We start from the raw sequence: 22,305 nt of genomic DNA, 5'->3' as shown, positions 1-22,305 counted from the left end.
AATCTGTCCAGAGTTAGCAGAGTTTGTCAAACTACAGATATTAAATCAGCATTTTTTAAAGTGTGGAGCATCAGAATCCCTGGGGCAAATGTTTGAAATACATTTATATTATTAGAGTCAGACCTACTGAATCAGAATTTCTATTCAGTCTGTGAAATCTGTATTTTTACAATCCAGGTTACCTTTAATCTCACTATAGTTTAAGAACCAATGATCTGGTTTTCTCATTCTTCAATTTTTGTTTTTTAAACAATATATACATACTTCTTTTAAATGGAAGCATAACATTCATACAGAAAACTACAAAAATTGTAAGTGAACAGCAAGATGAATCATCGCAAAGCTCGCCACCTATGTAACCATGACAGACGGACAGCAAATGCCACAAGCCTCTCCGAAGCTCCTCCAACGCTCTTCCTGTAGACACCACTATCCTGACTCCTTTGATAACTGCTGTTTCCGGATATTACGTAAATGGAATCAAACAGTATATACGTTTTTGTATCTGACTTCTGTTGCTCAGCATTAGTGATTCATGTAACAGTAGTCCATCTTTTACGGCTTTGAAATACTCTATAATATGCTGGGTATTAGAGGAATCTACAGCATTCTGGAAAGATAGTGTCTCAGCTAGGACACAGTCACATCCAAGTAAACCTTAGTACCATGGCTTGCTTTTCCAGGCCTCTCAGTTCCTGTGTGCTATGGTGGGGGTCCCTCAAGTTCCCATATTCTCTGCCCCCAAGAGGAGACTCAGGAGACGGAGTTGCAGAAGTCTCCAGATTCTCTTCACCTAAGAGAGCCAAGATGAGGCCGGTCTAGCCAAGAACTACTGGCATTCCATCCAGGACAGGAAAAACCTGATCATGTATTTCATAAGCCGTCGCCTAGTGCGTCAGAGGCCAGGAAGATGCCCAGAGAATGGAAGAGCTGAAGACACTGACTGCCTCCATGCCACTGTGTCATGTAAGCCCCCTCCTCCATATATCTAGACACCATTTTGGAGAGAAGGGCAGAAAATAAGATAATAATATTCCAAGAGTTTAATCATTACTTTAAGATATTATAAGGCTAGGTTTTCAAGTTGGTTAGGACTCAAGTTATTTTCCAGATCTCCCACTGGTGGGGGGTCAAGCGGAAGGACAGGTACGTTCTGTAGGAAAACTACTTCTGCAAATGTGAAGTGTAATGAGCAAATCTGCACCCATGTATGTTTTAATAGAAGTTTCCTTCCATTTTCCTCTTAGCAGTCCTCTATGATCTGGCTGATATACAGCCTCGTATCACAGTGCTGCAAATTATTTAATGCTCACTTTACAATGTTTCAAATTTAAGCAAAAAAGCAAGAAACAGTTTTATACTTTTTAGATATTTGATAAAATAATGATCTTGTTTGTGCCACATGATGTCCTTTTCAAACTAAACAGTATTATGTTTTACCTACTACTCAAACCACATCCACCTGGCTTTTGCTCCCAATCACCCAACCCAATGTTGTCTTTGACTGGCATCCCTTTTAACTTCCTGTACCACGTGACCAACACAAAGCCACTCGTCTTTGTGAAACTTGCTCCACTGTTTTTGTTTTTATCACTTTCCATCTTCTGTCCTTTATTCATCCTTTAAAAATATTTCCCCAAGATTTTGTCCTCATCCTTCGCTCTTCTGTACCATCTCCCAGAGCTGCCTTAGTCATTTCTATCACAATAATTATTAATCTTGTTCTGCAAGACCTGTATCTCTAGTTTTAACCTCTCCTGGGTCTCAGGCTCCATTTCCAACTACTGCTAGATGGTTTCACATGGATACCTTACACTAATCAAACTCAGTACATCCAAAATAAAGTCTTCTCATTCATAAATGTCCTTGGTATCACCATTTCGATCACTAAGGATCAAAACTTAGGGGTCTTCAAGTTGGGCTATCTAATTGTAAGGAATAGAAACTGACCCAAGCAGGTCAGTTTAAGGGATTTACTCTAAGGATGTAACTAACGGGCAAAAACAATCACTGGCATCCAGGGACAAGGAAGTGAGGCGTAGCTGTGCCCCCTCCAGAATAGGCCTGAAAAGCTAGAAGCCCAGGCCACTCCTTTCACGGGGCCTCAGTTGTTTGGTTCTGCAAACCTACCCCCCACCCCCTGCCTCCCCTGCTCTACAAATCAGCTTTCTCTGCCATTTCCTTTAGATTTTGGCTTGCTTCACCAACTGTGGGCTACTTGTAAATGATCTTTTCATTTACGTGTATGCATAATAGCCTCAGCATTGCATAGAAAGAACTAGCTCAGTCTGGCCTAAGAATTGTTCCGCCCCAGTAAGGTGTTCGGTCAGCTGTGGTGGTTTCGTATGGTGTCATGTGGTACAAACATGGCTGTCCAACCCCTGTCCTTCAGCACGCAACCGAGGGGTGTGTGAGAATGTGGGTTACAAACTTGGCTATCCAATCCCATTCCTTCGGCACAGGCTAAGGGTAGAGCACTATGGCAAGTAAGATGGGATAGGTACAGACCGTGTCTACAGGACATGTCTTAGACGTGTGTCTCATTTCATAGGTGCTCCTCATTCTGCCCATCTCGGTGAGCTGTGCGCAACTTGCTCCCATCAGCTATCTTGTTTGCAGATCCAGGGGATCAACGGTCCTGTCTCTGTCCATTCAACTCCTTCTGACTGCTCAGCATTTCCTTTCTTGCTTTCCTCCCCTGTAGTACTCAACATTCTAACTTATTTTATTGCTATTTATATCCAGGCTTGTCTTTCTCATTTGACTGTAAACTTAAGGGTGTTTATCTATCTTTGTAGCTTCATGTATTATGATTTAACTTTCAAGCATTTGAAATAGTAGCCAGATATTTCAATTCAAATATCTGTTCACATCCACAATGTTTTAGACTATTCTTCTCAAAATGGAATAACCTATTTCTGCATGATTACTTAATTCCTTTAACAAACATACCAAATCTCACCTGAATGAACAGGAATAGGGGTTGCAGAAGACAGAAAAAGAAACCATATTATCATCTCAAAAACTTAATACTCCAATAAGTAAATCTCAATACTGTTTATAAATAATGAGTAAAAGTGTAGAACTTATAGGTATTGTATTAAAATACAATTTACAATTTCTTTTTACTCAGTGGTATTTCTAGCTAAGTTCTACAGACTCAAAATCTCTGAAAAAGATGGAAAGTTATATCAAGAGCTTCATTTATAAATGCTTCCCAAAGGAAGAACATAAAGAAATATGTAGGACAATAGTTCTCATCATATAGTAATACATTGAAATAACCAGTGGGGCTTTGCCAGCATGTACATGTCCCGAGGATTCAGTAGGCCTAAGTTGGGGCGGGGTTTGGATATCATTATTCTATAAAGATGTTTCCGATATGCATCAAGTGGTAGAACTACTATTCTTGGATATCTAGAAACATGAATACATGTCTTTACACGAATATATTTCCACTACGCATTTGCACAATTTCTGTAGAATTAAAACATACAGAAAAGTGATAAACTATTGTTGCAACAGAACTGATAGAACGTTTTCTTTTGGAAAGAAAAACAATTTTCTAAAATTTGTCTATCAAATCCTATGAAATTAAACACAAAACAAGTACCATTTAAAAACAGCAAAGATCATTTATATATAGTCTATTGTTTCTATTGGAAAAGTCTAATCTCTATCAATATAGTAATAAAAATCTAATACAAATATAAAACAAAATTTAGAAAATAATTTGTTACTCAATAAGATCTTCAGTATCCCACTTTCAAAATACTTAGTAATACTTAAATAATTTATAGAACCTTCTTAGCACACTGTATTATAATATATTTAAAGATCAACTGAACTAAAATGAAAATTGTATTAGAATGATACTGGATACAACTAAAATATAAGCACATCATGATAAAAAAAAGAATGGTTTTATGAAGAATGACAAGACAGTAACTTCAGTTTTCAATTTTTGTTTACCTGTTCATTTTGGAAGAGTATCAAGCCATCCCAATTTAAAATAAAATTATTTAAGAAGCAGATACTGTGATGAAAAAAGCACAGCAAATCAATCACACCCACTCTAATCCAGTAATGCTAAAAATAATAAATGTGAAGGTTAATCTATGCAAAGGCAGAATGCTAATTACCACGTTAGAGGAAATTTGGTGCTTTCTGCCCTCACAGAATTATGACATCACTGTAGTGTTTTTAAAAAGAACTTTTGTTCATTAGATGTTTAGGTTAATGAAGGTGTCAATTAAATATAACCTATTTCAGCAGACTTCTTTAAAAAGCCGAGTCTTTTAATTTTCTTTAAAACATTCACATTCCAATAAATTCCTATTGCATTTAAGCCAAAACAGATTAGTTGAACATTTTATAACTATAAATTGTATTTAAACTCTGTATGTTAATATACATGCATAATTAGATTTCTTAGATAAATAATTAAATACTATGTTTGATGGAAATACAAGGCAATATTTCAAACTCTATTCAATTAAGTCAATACCACTGGTAGCAATTTATTGTGAAAATGCTGAGTGTGCTGTGAAATGGTGACAATTTCTACAGTTTACAAGAATTACATAGTTTTATTATGTCCTCTAGTTGGTTCCTGTGACCAGAACCCCAGAGAAAATACAATTAAAGAAATCAGTACCAATGGAAAATACATTAACTTTATTACAGGTATACTTTAAAAACAAAAACAAGCCACAACTAATGCATGGCAGAAATAAAATATGTCACCACAGTGTTCAATCAGCAGTATAAGAACTGTCTTTGTGAAACTGGTAATTTAATGTCCAAAGATCACGCAGTAAAATAAGTCAGTATGTGGGAAAAGTGGGGTAGGGAAGAGTGGTAGCAAAGAGAATAATACTGAATGTTCTATGTTCAGCAGGAAGGAGAAGGGCTACTGTGAGGCTACAACTACCACCAAATGTTGTGGTTTACTATAAAATTTTAAGTCTTAAAACTTAAACAGCACTCAAATATAAAATGTTTAATAAACTGGCTTTCCGATAACTCAAATGTTTACTTATAATTGAAGTTAATTTCCTAAACCTATGTAATATAATGAATCATATTCAGGAGCCAAGTAATTTATAGTATGCTTTAAGTTTATATTTAGAAAATTCTTTTTAGAATTTAATATTTTAAAAAGTGCATATCAAGAGGCTTATCAAAATTTTCCTCATCTTCAGTAACCTACAAACCTGTTAAAACATAACCAGAGTCAAATTTTGAAAATGTTTTGTAACTAGGTAAAAACACCAAATATCTATTATAAACTTATTTGAAAATGCAGTCTCAGGTAACTCAAAAGTATTAGTTTTCTCCAGACTACTGAGTTCTAAAATGAACAAAAATTTAGTTTTCTAGCTCTTAAGAGAAACACTTCTTTTTGTTTCATTAGAAAAGTTACCTCCAATGGATTATATTAATAGAGAAATAGCATAATTCTTATTAGTACTTAAATTTTCTTAGGCAGAAATATGAAATTTTATTTTTTTCCCCTCATAGTTTATGCATTGGTCTGTGGGGCTTAGTAACAGCAACATTCTTGGGCTGATGCCATGGTAGATTTTGCTTAAATTTTGAGGGAAAGAAAAGTTTTAAATCACACAGATCAAACTGAATCATATAAACTGACAGACTCCATTTCAATGCATGGAAGGCAATTAATTCTAAGATGCAAAATAAAAATGGAATTAAGGCAGCTCTAAAAGAAAATGAAACCTAACCACCCAAAATAGTGCTACTGTATTATAATTCATTTCTTAAAAAGCTGCAGGTGTAATCTAGACATAAAAGCCAGAACTCAAAACAGGCATGGTGGTTATGATGCAGCATCAGGTGCCTTTACTTGAGTGAATGAATCATGATGGCCACAACTCAAATAAATAGTATTTTAAGATGAATATCTGCACCCTACCAGAGATGTTTGTTTACTACCAGAGATGTCTTAGCAATTCCATACTCCTCACAAAGTCAGTATAACTGTTGTAAAAAAATCAACTGTGGTTCTGAATACCCATTCACAGATGATCTCAACAATGTATCTGATGTAGGAGACTGATTATCTGTGACAGGCAGAAGCATGTGGTGGTCCTCAGTCCCAAGTGGAAGGGCCAGTGGTAAAGTCATATCAGAAGGCTTCACATCCAAAGTTTCTGATAAAGGGCTTTTCTGTATGGAATCCTGTTCACAGAAGGGATGATCCTCTATACTAGAATCTAGAATTTTATCTGCCCCTAAAATGAAAGGGAAAAAAATTATACTATCTTTATAAACTAAACAAATTCCCACCCATTCCCAGAACTTGCATTTCAACTACCATACTTTTACTCAAGCTACTTCTCTTCTGCTGAGCTGCCCTCATTAGCCATACAAATCAATATGGACTTCAAGACTAGGTTCGAACACCAGCTCCATGGTAAAAATGGACTTAATTGTTCTAGCCCAAGGTTAGCTGTTTCTTATCTCTTTTATCACTCATTTTTCAATGTTTCATATACTGCCTTGTTGTGACATCCTATCTCTCAGTGCTACTTAACACTCAACTTAGGTATGCCTTAATCCTCAACTAGACTAAAATACCTAACAGTGCTATACCCATAATAAATACTCTATTTGTTCACTGACTGTATTAATGAATCATTCATACTATTCTGTATATTCAAGTTCAGAATGGCGAGTGCATATATTTTCAGAGGTGAGGAATTCTGCTCTAGTCAAGGGAGTAATTATCACACTGATTAAAGACATATTTGCCTTCAGATTTTCTACTGGCTTTACCATGCTCCTGACAGTCCAAAGTATGACAAGATTTCAATCTCACTATCCTCTTTAGGCAAAACTGCTTGTTTGCTTTTATAAACTTGTAACTCAGTTCTTGCAGAGTACTTACTCTTCAGTTCAACCAGCTAAGAATACAGCCTGCACTCGCTTGTCCCACTGACTCTCTTCGCAACGCTGCCTGGAAGGAGCCCTTCCTTTCCCATGTCCATCCTCCAGGCTCCTCTCTGTCCTGCAAGTTCCCTAAAACTCAGCCTTTCCAACACCTCAGAAGTATTTACTCTTCTTCAGCACTTCTGTGTCTCTATTATAGCCCACATTTGGTCTCAATCATATTTAGTTCTAATATTTAGTTCTATTTTTATGTAACAGTTTGTAGCTTCCCATTTCCTTATTTCCAAATATATATATGTATATATATTTGGGTTAACGTTCATGATAGCCTCCCCCCACCACCCTAAAACTACAGTAAACTCTAGGCAACCCAGATTCTAGTATGGGGAATAGTAATACATAGTTTGCTTATATATTCATTTTTAAAACTATGCATACATCAGATTTTTAAAGGAGAAAATATTTCAATATTATTTATTAGGTCAACATGAAAAGACATTCACAGTACAAATTATAAAGCTACTTTACTTGTATGTATCTAGTTTTAAAAAATCTAAATTGTTATGTGTATCTCAGTATTTTAAGAGCACCAATATGAGTGCACCAAATTTTAAAAAAACATAAGCATTTACCAGAATGAACTTTTGTTTTGTGCTTCTTTAAATTTTTAATATCAGTGTAAGAATTTCCACATAATTCGCAGATAAATGGTCTTTCTCCTGAAAAACAAGTTAAAGGTTTAAAACATCAGTAATTTTATAAGCTAACTAAGACAAAAATATCAATGTTTAGGAACACAAGGGAAACATTACTACACCTTAAATTTAGTTTCAAATTACCATTTTAATCGTGCGGTTCTAATATAGCGAAATAAAAACTACTCTCTCTCTCTCTATAGGCACTCCTTTACTTTACGTAAAGCATCCCCATTTTAGGGAAAATGGAGCATCTTCATTAACAGAAATTTTAAACTTAAAAAACAAACAAACAAACAAAAAACCTCTCTCTTAAAGCCCTGGTCTGGTAGTTCAGTGGGTTAGAGCGTTGTCCCAATACACAAAGGTTTCAGGTTTGATCCCCACTCAGGACAGATACAAGAATCAACCAGTGAATACATGAATAAATAGAACAACTAATTGATGTTTCTCTCTCTTTCCAATCAATTAAAAAACAAACAAACATTCTTTTATTTCTACCAGACATTTAGTGAGTGCAACTAGATGCCAGAGCCTGGCTAAGACATACAGCAGGGGGGAGAAGCATAATTATGTTTTTCTGTTGTCAAGTAGCTTACAAATTACTAGAAAAACCCTTTAAAAAACTAACAGAATTAAGTGCTACAAAATTGTAATTCTTTTGAAGAACTATTTGATGCTTTATTATGCAAACCAAACAGCATGAGAATATAGAAGTTGCCAATAAATTTATTAAATGTCTCCTAGATGCTCATACTATTCTAGGCAACAATTATAAGGGATAATGTTTAAGAAGAAAAAGTCAAAACAGCACATTGTTAAGGTGGCTTTTTCCTTTGTTTACATTTTTTTTTACACTCAGTATTTTCTTCATACTATTTACATACTACCTTTTACAAGAAACATGTCAGTATTAAAATTTATTCCTAAAACTTGCATACTGAACACTGTTTAATTTGAAAATGTAATATCTTATTACTGATTCCTTTTCATTTCTTGGTATATCTGCCATTAAATCCAAATCATTTAAAAAAACTTGATTATCTGGCATATTTCTTAGAAAATTACACAATTCTCAACCACATTTAATTCATACTCCTAACTAAAACAAAATAAGCAAATGAAAAGTTGATATTTATGCATTAAAATATTACTATATAGATACCATAGAGTCCATAATGGTTTAAAAGTCAAGGTTTACATAAAAAGAAATTAGAGAGAACAAAAAATAATACGTTCCCCCTAAACACAGACCTGTATGGGATCGAAAGTGTTTGTTGAGCTCTCCTGAGGAAATAAAACTTTTCCCACAAATACCACATATGTATGGTTTTTCACCTAGATGGAAAATAAAAGATAGCGAAGTGGTGTACTATACCAATATAATATTTATCAATTATAATAATCTAAAGTAAGCTGTTCTAAAATATTATTTAAATTAAAACCTCTTTATATTGTATTTTAGAGGTATTTTTCAGTGTGATCCAACTGAAGTGAATATTAGTAATTATTTTATACTGTTCATGTAACCTAATGCTTTTCACATAATAAAACTTTATTTCTGCAAATGTCCTTCTAGTAGACTAGAATTGGGCAAGAAATTAGATTTTATACGATTAATAACTGTAAATTCATCAATCCATATTTCAATTCTTGCTATCTAATATATTATTGAGAATAAAATTATTTAGAAAATATCTATTAAAAAGGTACCCTACAAATAATGAAAATCTTTGAACAGAATTTGTCTGAACACTGTTTAATATGCAAATCTTAGAATGTCTGTGTAGGAAGTCACAAAATCAATGTTCTACCCAAATCCACCCCTACCCCTTAATTTTACTCTAGTTTTATCCAAGGGAAATGAAACTTCAAGAGGCTAAGGAGTTTTTCTAAGGTCATAAAGAGTTTCAACTCAAATTTATACATTGTCAAAATTATGATTTTAATGTATGTTACGTGATAAAAATTTCACCCATTGTATATTATTCAAAAAATGTGTTATGTTTATCAGAAAATCATAAGCATAAAAAGCGCAAACACAACAGATATGTAACTATAGTCTGTAACCTACGTTCTGTAAAGACTCAATTTCCCCTTTTATTTTTACAGCTTCCCTTACTTTAAGCAGTCTCCCCACATCAAATTCTTACCTGTATGCTTTCGAGAATGAGTGATAAGAGAACTAGAGACAGCAAATGCCTTCCCACAAGTATCACATACGTAAGGCTTCTCTCCAGTATGCCTACGAACATGATAGGTCAGTGTGCTGGCCTGGGCAAATCTCTGTCCACACCTATCACAGACATATGGCTTCTCTCCACTATGCTTCCTATTAGTAAATATACACAGAGTTATATGTTAATAAATAAAACAATTTGGAGGTCATTTTATATAGCAAGCATTTTCCACACAACTTTCATAATTTTATTTCATTTCATCTTAACAGACCAAGCATATACATTTAAAACCAACAGTTTCAATGTTTTGTTATAAAACATCAGTTCTGAGACCAGTTCAAAAAGTACTGTCATCATCTTTATATGGTTCTCAAATGTGCCCTTAATATTGCAGGCAATTATTGTTGCTTGTCTATTCACTCACTCCTCAGAAGTTTTCTTTCCTCAAAACTCTAGCACTTCCTTATCCATCCTCACTCTTAGCTGATTCCTTTGCTTTCTATTTCACAGAAAAATTTAAGCAACCAGAAAATTCCCACCATCACAACACTCTAACCGATACAGTTTATACTATATATAATGCCTATATAGTACCTATATAGTTTGTTTTCCTTCCTGTTAACTCTGAGGATGATGATACTTCATTGAATCCGACTACTCCCATTTGTGTCCTTAGATATTATCTCTGACCTACTCAGTGTTACTCCTGCATTTTTCTCCATCCTACCTCATCCATCTTCCCTATCCCACTGGATTGCAGTATACAAATATAGTGATTTCTCCCATCTTACAAAAGACACTTAACCTTATTTGCTCTTCCATTTCTTTGCTACTGCTTGACAAAACTTGAGTCTCCAACTGTTCTACTTTATTTCTTCTCTACTAATCTATTCTCTACTAGCCTCTGCTAACACTACTTTCATCAAAAGCACTGCTGACATCTCACTTTGCAAATCCAAGTCAATTGTCTTCTCCCAAACATCAGAATTTGAGAAAGCTGATTACTCCCTTCTGAAATCATTTTCTTCACTTGGATTCTGGGGCACTCCACTCTTCTGGTTTTTCTCCTATATTGGCTGCTCCTTCCTAGTCACCTTTGCTGGTTTTTGCCCATCTTCCAGAGCTCTTAAGAATGTCTTATGACTTCAGTCCTTTGATCCCTTTTCTATCTACACTCATTCTCTTGGTGACCTCATCCAATGTACGGCTTGCAATACTATCTATTGGATTGGCCAAAAAGTCCACATGGTTTTTTTCTGTAAAATAAACGATACATTTTTCATTTTCACCAATAACTTTATTGATTTGGATATTTTGAGTATATTGGTTATCTCCTGCATGGTAGAACATTGATTGTTCTCAATTAATGCCTCAATTTGACCACTATCAACTTCAACTGGCCTACATGATTGCGGAGCATTGTCCAGCAAGAAATCTCTGGCATGAAACTTCACAAACTACATTGGCAAGTTCGATCAGTCACAGCACCTTCTCCATACCTGAACAAATTCTTTTGTGTTTCAGTTGCATTTTTACATTTCTTGAAACAGTAAAGCATTATATAATGAAAATGTTTATTTTCTTCCATCTTCAGTATTAAAATGGCTGCACAAAAATTCACCGACTTTCATTTTTTTAAATGCACCCAACAGGAAAGTGTCACAATACAATCTAACAAAACCATTTTGAATGAAGTTAAAGACAACTAAGAGCTACTAGAGCTGTTGTATGGAAAACAACAACAACAACAACAACAATTTTTTTGGCCAACCCAATAATGTTGATAACTTCTAGATGTGTATCTTCAGATCAAACAAATCCCCTGAATTTCAGACTTAAATAACCAACTGTCTACTGTATACCTCCAGATGTCTAATAGTCATCTAAAATTTAACATGTTCAGAACTCTACTCAAACAACATCTGTACCCCTGGTTAAACTGCTCTTTTCATGAATTTACTCTATTTCAGTTAATGGTAATTCCATCTTTTCAGGTGGTCAGGCTCAAAATGTCAAAACCATCTTTGATCGATCTCCTTCCCTTCCTTTCTTTTATACCCCACGTTCAATCTGCAACAAATTCTGTTTGTCCTACATTTGCAAATATATCCAGAACCTGACTACTACTTATCTTTCACTGGCTCCACTCTAACTGAACCAACATCACGTTCACTTGGGTTTTACCTAGAACTTAGTAACTGGAAAATTTGTTTCCACTCTTGCAATCTTTTCCAAATATAGCAGCCAGAATGATCCTCTTAAAAGAACAGCAATATCACACCACTTATTTCTCAATCTCAAGAATAAAAGGTTCAAAATGGCCTATAAAACCTTACACCATCTGGATGCCTTATTACCACTCTGATCTTACATCACTCTCACTTATTTTCCTCCAGCCACCAGAGCTTGTGGTTCCTTGACTATGCTAATACTGTATGGTGGAACCACAATTAGAACTCTACTGTCCTGAATTCTAATACAGTACTATTCATAAGATTACTGTGAATGACAGACTTGAAGATCAAACAACTTATTCTGTTTTTGTTTTTTACCTTGCATGAATCTTGAGATTGCTAGAAGTTGCAAACTGTAAATTGCATACATCACATTTATAGGGTTTTTCCTCACCATGATGCATGCGACTATGGAAGACTAGCTGGCATTTCTGAGCAAATCCTTTATCACACAATTCACATTTGTATGGCTTCTCACCTAAAAAAAAGAAATAAAATCTATATTTAGAAAGAAATATTGTTTTAGTTGCATAAGTCATATAAACTTTCAAGAGTCCATCAACAATATTAGTTTCTATATTCTGAAAATGTTAATTGCAAGAAGTAAAAAAGCAAATAGGATCTCTTCTGGATTAACTATTAAAAACAGGAGTAGAGTTAAAAATTATTAGTGCTTTTTAACTGACAATAGTAAAAAGTGATCAATTAGAGAAATATATATTACAACTTAAAAAGTACAAACCTAAGTGTACTAATAGGTAAGTGTAGTTGAGGAAGGAATCTTGTGTAATGCCAATAAACGTTCAGAAGTTGACCAAGTCCAGGAAGCAGGTAGTGAGATATGTTGGCAAAATCTGAGTATTGGCCTCAGGTGTAATTACTTTTTCTGGTTATTAGTTTTAGTATTTTTGTGTTAAATACTTAATAAACTAGATCCAAAATTTATGTTTATTTTAACTATGGGGGCAAAATACATGTTTATTTTAACCAGGACTACAGAGTATCAGTTACAATAAAATAAACAGCCATTAAATACTTGCGCACAATTATAAAATGTTCAACAATTATACATGCTAAATACTTGTATGCATACAAGTATGTATCAAATTTTGGTCACTGTATATTAATACGTTCACTATAAAAAGTATTATTTCAGTCACAGTATAAAAACAATTATATCTCCTACAAACCAGTCTTACCTGTGTGAGTTCTTACATGCGTTTTCAGCTGGTTACACTGGGTAAATGCCTTTCCACACAAGTGGCAAACATAAGGTTTGACTCCTTTATGTATTCTCATGTGCCTTCTCAAGCTGCTGGCTTCTGAAAACATTTTCCCACAGGTATTACACATCGGCTTGGCCTTGGAATACCTCTGATCCAGCTCTTCCCCAGAGCTCTCCAGTTCATAAGAGTTCTTGACAGTGTCTATATTAGACATAGAGTGTTCTTTCAGAGCACAATTTGGCTGTGATTTTCCACGTTTCCGTTTCACTGTAACAGTTTGCACAATATCTTGTGCTGGAAAAGTATTTTCCACAACTGATGTCAACTCAAGTTCTGAATTATCATTTCTTTGTGCAACCTGTTCTATTATAGGTGTGGGCAATTTATTTGCATCTAGAAATAATTCAACAGATGCATTTTCTAAAATGTCACTGGGATATTGCACTCTTTTATTCTGCCCTGTTTTCTGGGAATTGAAGGCCTTCTTCTTCTTTTTAGTTTGAGACGACTTCTTTGCTAAAGCCCCTTGTTTAGGATTTGCCTGAACTAAATCTGTAGACACTTCTGATTTCTCCCGACTGTTATAATCTCGTAGAGTAAGAAGACAAGTCTGTTGATTCAATTCAATGTTTCCAGTAATACTAGATATTTCTGTAGAAGAGGGATTAGCAATAAAAGCAAAATCTTCCATCTTTATTTTACATTTAGTGACCACCTCTTCCACCTTGAGATAGTCAGCAGCCTGATGAATTTCTTTAACATTCCAACTGTAAAGAAATAAGGCTAAATGACATTATTCTGATCAAAGAAAAACTGTTTTTGTAACAGAGCTGCACATATATTTCAACATCTTTAAAGATCTAATGAAGCAGAAAGACGAGAAAGGCATAACTAAGAGAACAAAACTATGCATTTGCTCAGAGAGCAAATTCATTCATTTGCTCAGAGTAATGTTTAAGCAAAAATCTCTAGCTTTACAGAACTTGAAAAGTTGTAAAATAATAGGTATTCATAGCTATCTAGGTACCACTATAGAAAAAGAAAGGTTAAAACTTCTACCTGTTTTAAATAACACTTGGAACATAACTTATTGCCTCCTCCCATTCACCCTGAGCCCTCTTCAGATTGCAACCAACTTTTCTGACTAGACAACAGGAAAAGTCTAAGAAAACTGTTCCTATATCTTTCTCTGCTTTTCTCTGTGAGAAACTTTAACAATGCTTTTTAAATTTTCCTATGCATGTGAATCACCAAGACCTCTTGTTAAATGTAGATTCAGATCCAGACGGTCTGTGGAGGGCCTGAGTGTTTGCATTTCTAACACATACCCTGGTGAAGCCAATGCTGCTAGTCTACTGATCATACTTGGAGGAAGAGGTTTTAGAATGTGCTCCCTCTCTTATAACCCTTCCACTTTGTCTGTGAGACACCAAGCTGAGTTAGCTAGAGAGTCTGTCATATTAGAATTATATAGAAACACTTACGCCACCCTGTCCAATATTCCAGTCAATATTTCCTGAGCACCCACGCCTCGTGTGGTACTAAGGAGGGATATTAACATTATCAAATAGTCCCTGCCCTCCAGAAGTTTACAATGTAGTGAAATGTTGTTTGGTTACTATAATACTGGCTTCAGTTTTCTCAACTGTAAAATCAGAACTGAGTTTTCATTAACACTAAAAATGTGACCCTTTTAATTTTTTGAGGGGACACATGCGCATGCACACCCACTCTCCTCCCCCAAGTACCTTTTCTACTTGCCATTTCCACCAAATATTATTTAATTCTCCAGGAAAAAGTAACTCTTTTTCCTATTCATTATGTGTATAAGCTAGAAAAGGGTTTTGGTCATAGCTAATAATCTAAATATAACACTATTAATAAATCTTTTTAAAAAAGAAAATTTGAAATGAAATAAAAATAACTAGTGTCATGAACATCTCGATCACTGAGAGTATATGTAATATAGTATCTACAATCTCTACCCATTTTCTCATAATCTAATTAAATCTGCTTTGCCAAGTGCCACCTGTATTTCACCTTTTTAAATTTAGCAGTACAACAGCTGTTAAAAATTTGTTTTATTATACATATAACCATTTTATCAGTTGATTATCATCTAGATTTATAGGCCACTTTGTAAACCTAATCACCAGTTTAATTCTCTGAATTCAACATTTAATTCTCTGAGAAATTCCACTCCAAGTTCCTAAACATACTACAAATACAGTTTGGGAACATCTGTTTGCAAACTGAGTCTTCTTTCCCATAGATAAGAAAATATTACTTAAGATCATCTTTTGTTACAGCCCTTGGCTACAATTTTGGAGAGTGTGTGTGTGTGTGTGAACCAATGATCTTTAGAATCAAGTTATAAATCAGAGACACCACTAGAATGAAAGCTAAATTTACTCTATCACTTTCTATACTTTGGTTTCATACTGTAATTGTGCTCAGCACTCCATAAAATGAACCACCAAACAGATGACCAAGTAGTCAAGTAGTCTCTAAGACCAATATGAACACTGAGTCACACATTAAAATGATTCATATAAATTCATACAAATTACTTATCTATTTCATAAATAGCCTGTAATCTCAGTTACAGATAAGAGAACCAATCAGCATTTGTTTATGCCAATAATTGATGTGCTTTTGTGTACAGGCATGAAGTTACAGTGCTTGAAAATTGGCTTGTACTTTTTGAACAGTAATTGAAAGTTACTTAATGACATATTGCAGGTACCTAGCTAAATGCTTTATATGAGTAGTTTACCCTCAGGATATGCCTATGAAATCTACTATAATCTCCAATTTACATACCAATGAAAGATCAGAGGTCCAAAAAAACTGAGTAACTTTTCCAAGATAACAACAGTGTTAGAACTAAAATTTGACAAAGGTAAGCTGCCTTCTGAGTCCACTTAATTTTCTATTATTCACTAAATCACACAGACTTTCTATTTTTGGTAAAATCCTCTCTTACATTTGTGGCTGGACTCAAACAATTAGCTCCCCAGGAAAGACATATACCAGAAGACTGAGCAAAACATCTGCTTTTCTCCAGACTGTTTTTTTTTGCTTGAAAGTACAAAGTTGTCTGATCTTCAAATCAAGATTTTCCCAGCAAAGTTAACTGAGAAAGGGAAAACACTAAATTAAAAAGCAACCAAAATTCACTGGTTTTGTGGTTATTTTACATAAAATATTTTGAATTTTTAATCACAGGCACTTCTACATAAAACTATTCAGTAAATTTAAATAACTTATCATGAGATTAAGCTATAACACTCTTCTGTTCCTCTATTCAATTTACACAGAACTGACTCAAAGATTTCATTATACCAACATTTAAAGTATAATTCCAAAACAGCATGAATGTTTCTTTTTCAAAAGCATTAAGGAACACCATGATTCTAATTTTTTAAAAAGGTATTTTTACCTTCCATGATAAGCTGCAATATAAAAGAGAGGGGAGGATTTTGCTCAATGTGTATGTGCACATATCTATAGAGATCATTTGGAAAAAAATGAAAGACTATTTTTCAAAATGTTAGTAGTGGTTATCAGTGGGTGGCAGAAATTCAGGTGTTTCACACTTTTCCCCCAATTTTTCTCCAAGAAATGTGGAATTAAAGGAGAGGGTGAGAAGGGAAAGTCAAGGAAACTAATTTTCATTGGGAGATGGGCCTTCAAATAAATCCTTAATTTTCACAGTAACACCAAGTAGTTATTACCATCTCATTTTTACAGATGGGAAAACTGAGGCCCAGAGAGTTTGCATCTTGCTCAAAGACATAGTGACCAATAGGTAAGATCTAATTCTAAAGCCCACGATCTTTCTATGACAGAAGAGTATGATCTATTCATGTTCACACTTCCCTAAGATTCTCTTTCCTTTAATCTCCCTTTCCTTTAATCTCCCCTCACAAACTAATAAATGCATTGCTATTAAACTAATTATACTGATCGTTATGTATGGGAGACACACAGTGCCTGTGTTATTAAAGTCCTCAGTACCTTTTGTTAGTGCAGGGACTGCATTCAGCATACTGGAAAACCATTCTAGCACCTTGGACCTAACTGCAGCATTAATATTGAACTCACTACCATTTATACTCCAATGAAGTTATTTTCGTGAATCAAGATCAGAAAGAGGTCCTGCACACTGCTATTTAGAGTTGGAAATGGGAGCACTATTAAGTGAGCACAGAGGTGCTTCTTTCTCTATCTACAGTCCTTCACCCCAAACATCTTAAGCAATAATGGACAGAAAGTGAGGGGGAGAGAATACCAAAAGAACATAAAGACCAAAAAGCAAGGGAAAACTAGAATTCACTTAGATTCATTGTATTTGGTCTTCAAATTTATGTAACTGAAATCATAGGCATTGTTTCCGTAGGTAAATCAGATGTGTCAGAAACAATGCTTTAATCATACTAACATCTGTGCTTTTGTACTTAAAATATAGTCTGTTCATCAAAATTAGTGGTACTGATTTCTTAAAAAAACACAAAACAACATCATATTTGAAGACTCAGAGTTCAGGGACTGAATGTAAAAAGTACGTATCTACTTTAGCTCTTAAGACTTTTGATTAGCTTTTACAGATTAAATAAACTGTGTACTTTACCTGTCAAGGTTTAAAGTTCCTGTGTATATAAACTCCAACAGTTTCTTAAATCCATCTGCCTTCACCTGACTCTGATCAAGAAAGACATTGTTCTCAGAAGTGCTTCTGTAGATTGCACCAAAATACTCACTAAACGAGGCAAGCACATTCCTATGAGCTTTAAACTGGAATTCCCCGATCACTATAGTGCAGTCACAAAGAAAACCTGCTTCCCGTTGTTTGTTCAGTCTCTCTAAAAGGTGCTCACAGTGGTGCGAATACTGCATCTTGATATCTCAATGGAATTTTACCCTTGCTCTAAAAGACAAAAAGAAATATCAAATCAGCAATCTTAAGTTTCCATCAAACACTTCACCCAAGCAATTGGTAAAGGCATAACAGGAACAAGAAAAAAGTCAGTTCTCATTTTATCCCCGCACCAGAAAATTCTTCTCAAATACATAATGGTCAAAAATGCTAAAGGGATAAGTTCTTTCTATCTTCGTTTCATCTTCGCCAACTATCACAATACTTAGGACACATCGATAAATGGCAAGAGTGAAAAAACACTTCCACAAGCTGGGAAAAAAAGCACCACAAAATTTCTCAATTTTGCACCAGTTGAAACTTCAGATTTTCAAGCTCAGCACGCATACATACATGTTAAGAAAAAAAAAAACAAACCCAACCATTAAGGAATGATTCCATAGGAAAGATGAGGGAAAGACCCGGTATGAGATCTTTAAAACTGCCCGCAAGCCACCGAAACCCGTTAAGCTTTCGCGGTACAGTTGCTTTAAAACCGTAGGCGAATGTCCAGGGGGTGGAGAATGAGCAAGGCCAAGGCTTGTCAAAGGTTCCGTCCCCCTCCGGAAAGAGGCCACACCCCTTCACTTCCCCAACTCTCCACTCAAGGTGGCAAGGTAGAGTGACAGCGAAAGCCGGTTTCTCGCGGCTTCTGGAGCCCTGCCCTTCGCCCAGCTCCCACTCCCCCAAATTCCCACAGCAAAGGTTGTAAGCAAGGCCAACACCGGGCTGCCTCGCCCAAGCTTTCCACATTAACAATTTCGTCCCGACTTCAGCTCTAACTCCAAGGCGCCTGCCTCCCAGTGGCCCAGGGTCTGAAGAGCACGGGGATAGAGGGCTGGGGGGGTGAAGAGAGAACTCACCTAATAGCAAACCAAGCGGAAACACTGTTTCTTCACTCTCTCGCTGCCATCTTGGGAGGACGTCACCACGCCACGCTCCGCCTCTCTCTTCTTCCTCTACGGTAACGTCACATCCGGCCCAGATGTCCCTGGCAACACTGGAGGCTCTAGGACCGTGGAGAGCCGATACTGGCCTGGGCCGAACTGGCTGGCCCACAAACACATACACACACACACACACCACTTACATGCCCGGGCCCACCAAAATTGCGAGCGTCAAAGATAAGGGACCTCAGGGCTCGTTCACAACGCCCCGCCTGTCTTCCTCATCCTCAGCATTCTGTTCGGACGACAGGCGACGTCTCGCGCTCTGCCCGAATTTGGCCCGAGGCCTGGCAGAGCTGCAACGCAATCCTCTTTCCAGGAGCCAAATTGCGCACTGCATGCTGGGGTTTGTAGTTGCTCGTCTTCTCCCATCATTCTTCCCTTCCTCATGAACAACTGCTTTGTGTACTGGGCTCTCGGCCGTGGGGAATATTTGAGCTGAGACTGATCGCCCCTTGTCAGTTTACGTACCCGAAAACTCGTGGGACCTCCTGGGTTTTGTTTGCATCGGCCAACTGTAGCCCAGTTTCCAGGATATCCCTACCTGGATACAGAAGTCTGAAGCACGAAAGCGGAGCAAAGCAGTAGGGCACACTGGGCATGCGCAACAATGGAGGAAGGTGGGCGTTATACCGGAAAGAGTTCTGAGACGGAGCTAGAAACATTTTAATACAATTATTTACATCTAATTCATATTTTGTATAATGAGGGAGAGGGAAGCAAGTTTGCATAATATACAAAAAGAGCAGAAACAGTAGGATTCACAGTCATTTATGTTAAGGCGTATTCTCGCGTACCCGGGGATATAAAAAAGTCTCAGAAAAACAAAACCAACAGCAATTGTTAAAAAATTGTGTCAGAACCATAGGAAACGTATTAGCAACTTTATCTTAAAGGACATTCTCACTTGAATTTATTCATTTCTTCTCTCCAAGACTTTTCTAACCAGATTCTGTTTGCTGTTTTTATAACTTATTTTTACTCAGAATCATTTTGGTGCATAAAACCACAACTGTTATGTTTATAAAGAAAAAAAAATTGAGGCTTGTTCTTGATTTTGTTACTGAATTCAAGGGGTTGGCCGCTTGGGGTGGTATATTAAAAAACGAAGTGGTTGTTGAATGGTAATTTTATTTACTTGTAATAAATAAAGAACACGGGATTCACATCCGAAGCTCTGTCTCCCAGAAGGGAGGCTTAACCATTGATTATATACACTATTTGGTCAATTACACGCCAACTTCTTTGCAGTTGGCTACACTTACCTAGTTGAGTTCCTGTCAAGCTGATCCTGTTTACAGCTCGTATGTAAAATACTATGCTACATTCTAACATTTAGTGAGAATGACCCAGATCTTGAGACCCTTGTCCTAACAGACTTATCTGAGTAAGCCGTTCTTTCTGATTCCACTTTAATTTTTGTCGGAGCCTTTTCTGATGAATTATTAATTCAGAAAAATGTGCGAGTCTCTTCTAGGTGTCAAGCATGACAATTGTATTAAGAATACGAATAAAGCATGGTCTCTGTCTGGCATTTAGGAAAATCTACAGTCTTGGGGGGCAAACTAATAGAAAACCAAACGACGTAATACAAACAGTGCCCAGGAAGCGAATAAAGCATGGTCTCTGTCTGGCATTTAGGAAAATCTACAGTCTTGGGGGGCAAACTAATAGAAAACCAAACGACGTAATACAAACAGTGCCCAGGAAGCGATAGGGCTGTCAGTTTTCACACTGATCTCCCTTTCTAAGCTGTACATTGTTTTCCCAGCATCAAGTTGTGAGTTGAATTTTTTAAAATGTAAGTTTGTAGTCCTTATTGCACATGGCATTACCGTGTCTGGTAGACACTGTCATTTAAAAATCCAGAAAAGAAGCTGTTTCCGCCCGGTTTCGAACCGGGGACCTTTCGCGTGTTAGGCGAACGTGATAACCACTACACTACGGAAACCCGGCTGTTGTGCCCTCCTCTAGAAGCACTATATATAAGTATTATAACTTGCTGTTTGCTTGCTCTTAAAACTAACAGTATTAATGTAACTTTTACCAGAAAGAAAATAATAAAACAAGGAAAGAGAAAATAACCATATGTCCAGTGGAACAGAGCTACTATTTCAAAAATTAGAATTTGCGTGTACTTTAAAAATATATTTTTAAAGCCCCCACCTACCCACCCGCTAGTTGCCCTTCTTGTGGGTACACTTTCTTCCATGGGAAAGAAGTGGTTATTACCTATCTTTCCCCTGCGTTGGACTGCTGGGAGTGCCAGGCGAGTGTCTGGGCTTCCCCGGCCTGGAAGGGCGCGCCCTCACGGAACACTCGACTCCCTGATTCCACAACAGCGCTCATCGCCAAACCCCAGAGCCGGGATTTAGCTGGCGAGAAAGCGACTCTTTCCAGCCGCTAGTGGAGGGACGTGTAAATAGCTTTTGAATTGCCTTCCCTGCTTCTGTAGATCAGAGCTTCTAAGTTGCGTACTATTTTAAAAATCCTCTTCAGGGTGTGCAAAATTGAGAGGGGAAAATTAGACACCAAGATGCCCTTTCTGGAACACAATGTTTTTAAGTCTGAGCTTCATATGACTTAAGGAATATTACTTTTCCTGCAAAGAGGGAGAGACATTCTTAGGTTTAAAAATCCAGAAGTTTTCGTTTTGAGTTTCCATATTATCCCGGGATATAACCTGATGAGATTGCTTAAATAAACAAATAAATAAATAAATACCGAGATTCTACCATTTTGCTTTTGAGTACATTATGCTTACAAACCACAGGAAACACAACCATTGCCCAGTACATAGAAACAATAATAAAAAAAAAATTAAACTCACTTTAAATCCTAGCATTTTTTCCTCCCTTTTCAGAAGTTGACAAAGTTTCAAAAGCAGGAACCTACCTCCCTGCTGGGACCACTTTCCTTTGTCTAATGTTTCCATCTTTTCCCATTTAACAGCGCATTCCAGAGCTTTCCCAGGCTCCTGGATTAAGGCTTATTAACCAGAATTCAATGGCTTGGGGAAATAAAACTTTTTATAGCTCATGGAGGTATTAGAGAAAGCCACTTGTGAAAGGTTAGGTTGTATCTTTGGGGGGGGGGACCGCCTTTTCCTGATAAAGATGTTCCGGGATGCTGGAGGTCAGGGAGTAACGCCACGGTGAGACCCCCTGGCGAGCTGCACTTTGGAGCGCACGGC

The 22,305-nt window shown here is 36.4% G+C and overlaps 1 protein-coding gene and 1 non-coding gene across 5 annotated transcripts; both read right to left on the bottom strand.

The window, feature by feature from the left end:
- Positions 1-4,495: 4,495 nt before the first annotated feature.
- On the bottom strand, positions 4,496-19,681 carry MYNN (myoneurin). Of its 4 annotated transcripts, none has more exons than XM_045851322.1 (8): positions 19,029-19,680; positions 17,881-18,177; positions 13,221-14,014; positions 12,340-12,499; positions 9,761-9,939; positions 8,862-8,945; positions 7,545-7,631; positions 4,496-6,254 (listed from the first exon to the last, which is right to left on the bottom strand). In XM_045851322.1, the coding sequence occupies exons 2-8, from the start codon at positions 18,144-18,146 to the stop codon at positions 5,992-5,994; spliced, it is 1,833 nt and encodes a 610-aa protein (XP_045707278.1). In that variant the 5' UTR covers positions 18,147-18,177; positions 19,029-19,680; the 3' UTR covers positions 4,496-5,991. The 4 variants fall into 4 exon arrangements, with proteins under 4 accessions (XP_045707278.1, XP_045707280.1, XP_045707279.1 ...); XM_045851324.1 differs by lacking the exon at positions 19,029-19,680 and adding an exon at positions 16,234-16,383 and having other exon boundaries at positions 17,881-17,994; XM_045851323.1 differs by lacking the exon at positions 8,862-8,945 and having other exon boundaries at positions 19,029-19,681.
- A 1,309-nt stretch (positions 19,682-20,990) lies between these two features.
- TRNAV-AAC lies at positions 20,991-21,063 on the bottom strand. The gene has a single exon. It is a non-coding gene; the product is annotated as a tRNA-Val (tRNA).
- Positions 21,064-22,305: the final 1,242 nt, after the last annotated feature.

Source organism: Phyllostomus hastatus, unplaced genomic scaffold, assembly GCF_019186645.2.
Source record: "Phyllostomus hastatus isolate PE091 unplaced genomic scaffold, TTU_PhHast_1.1 phas_contig_86, whole genome shotgun sequence".
NCBI lineage: Eukaryota > Metazoa > Chordata > Mammalia > Chiroptera > Phyllostomidae > Phyllostomus > Phyllostomus hastatus.
The sequence above is the reverse complement of the archived record's forward strand: the minus strand, read 5'-3'. Positions and strand labels throughout refer to the sequence as shown.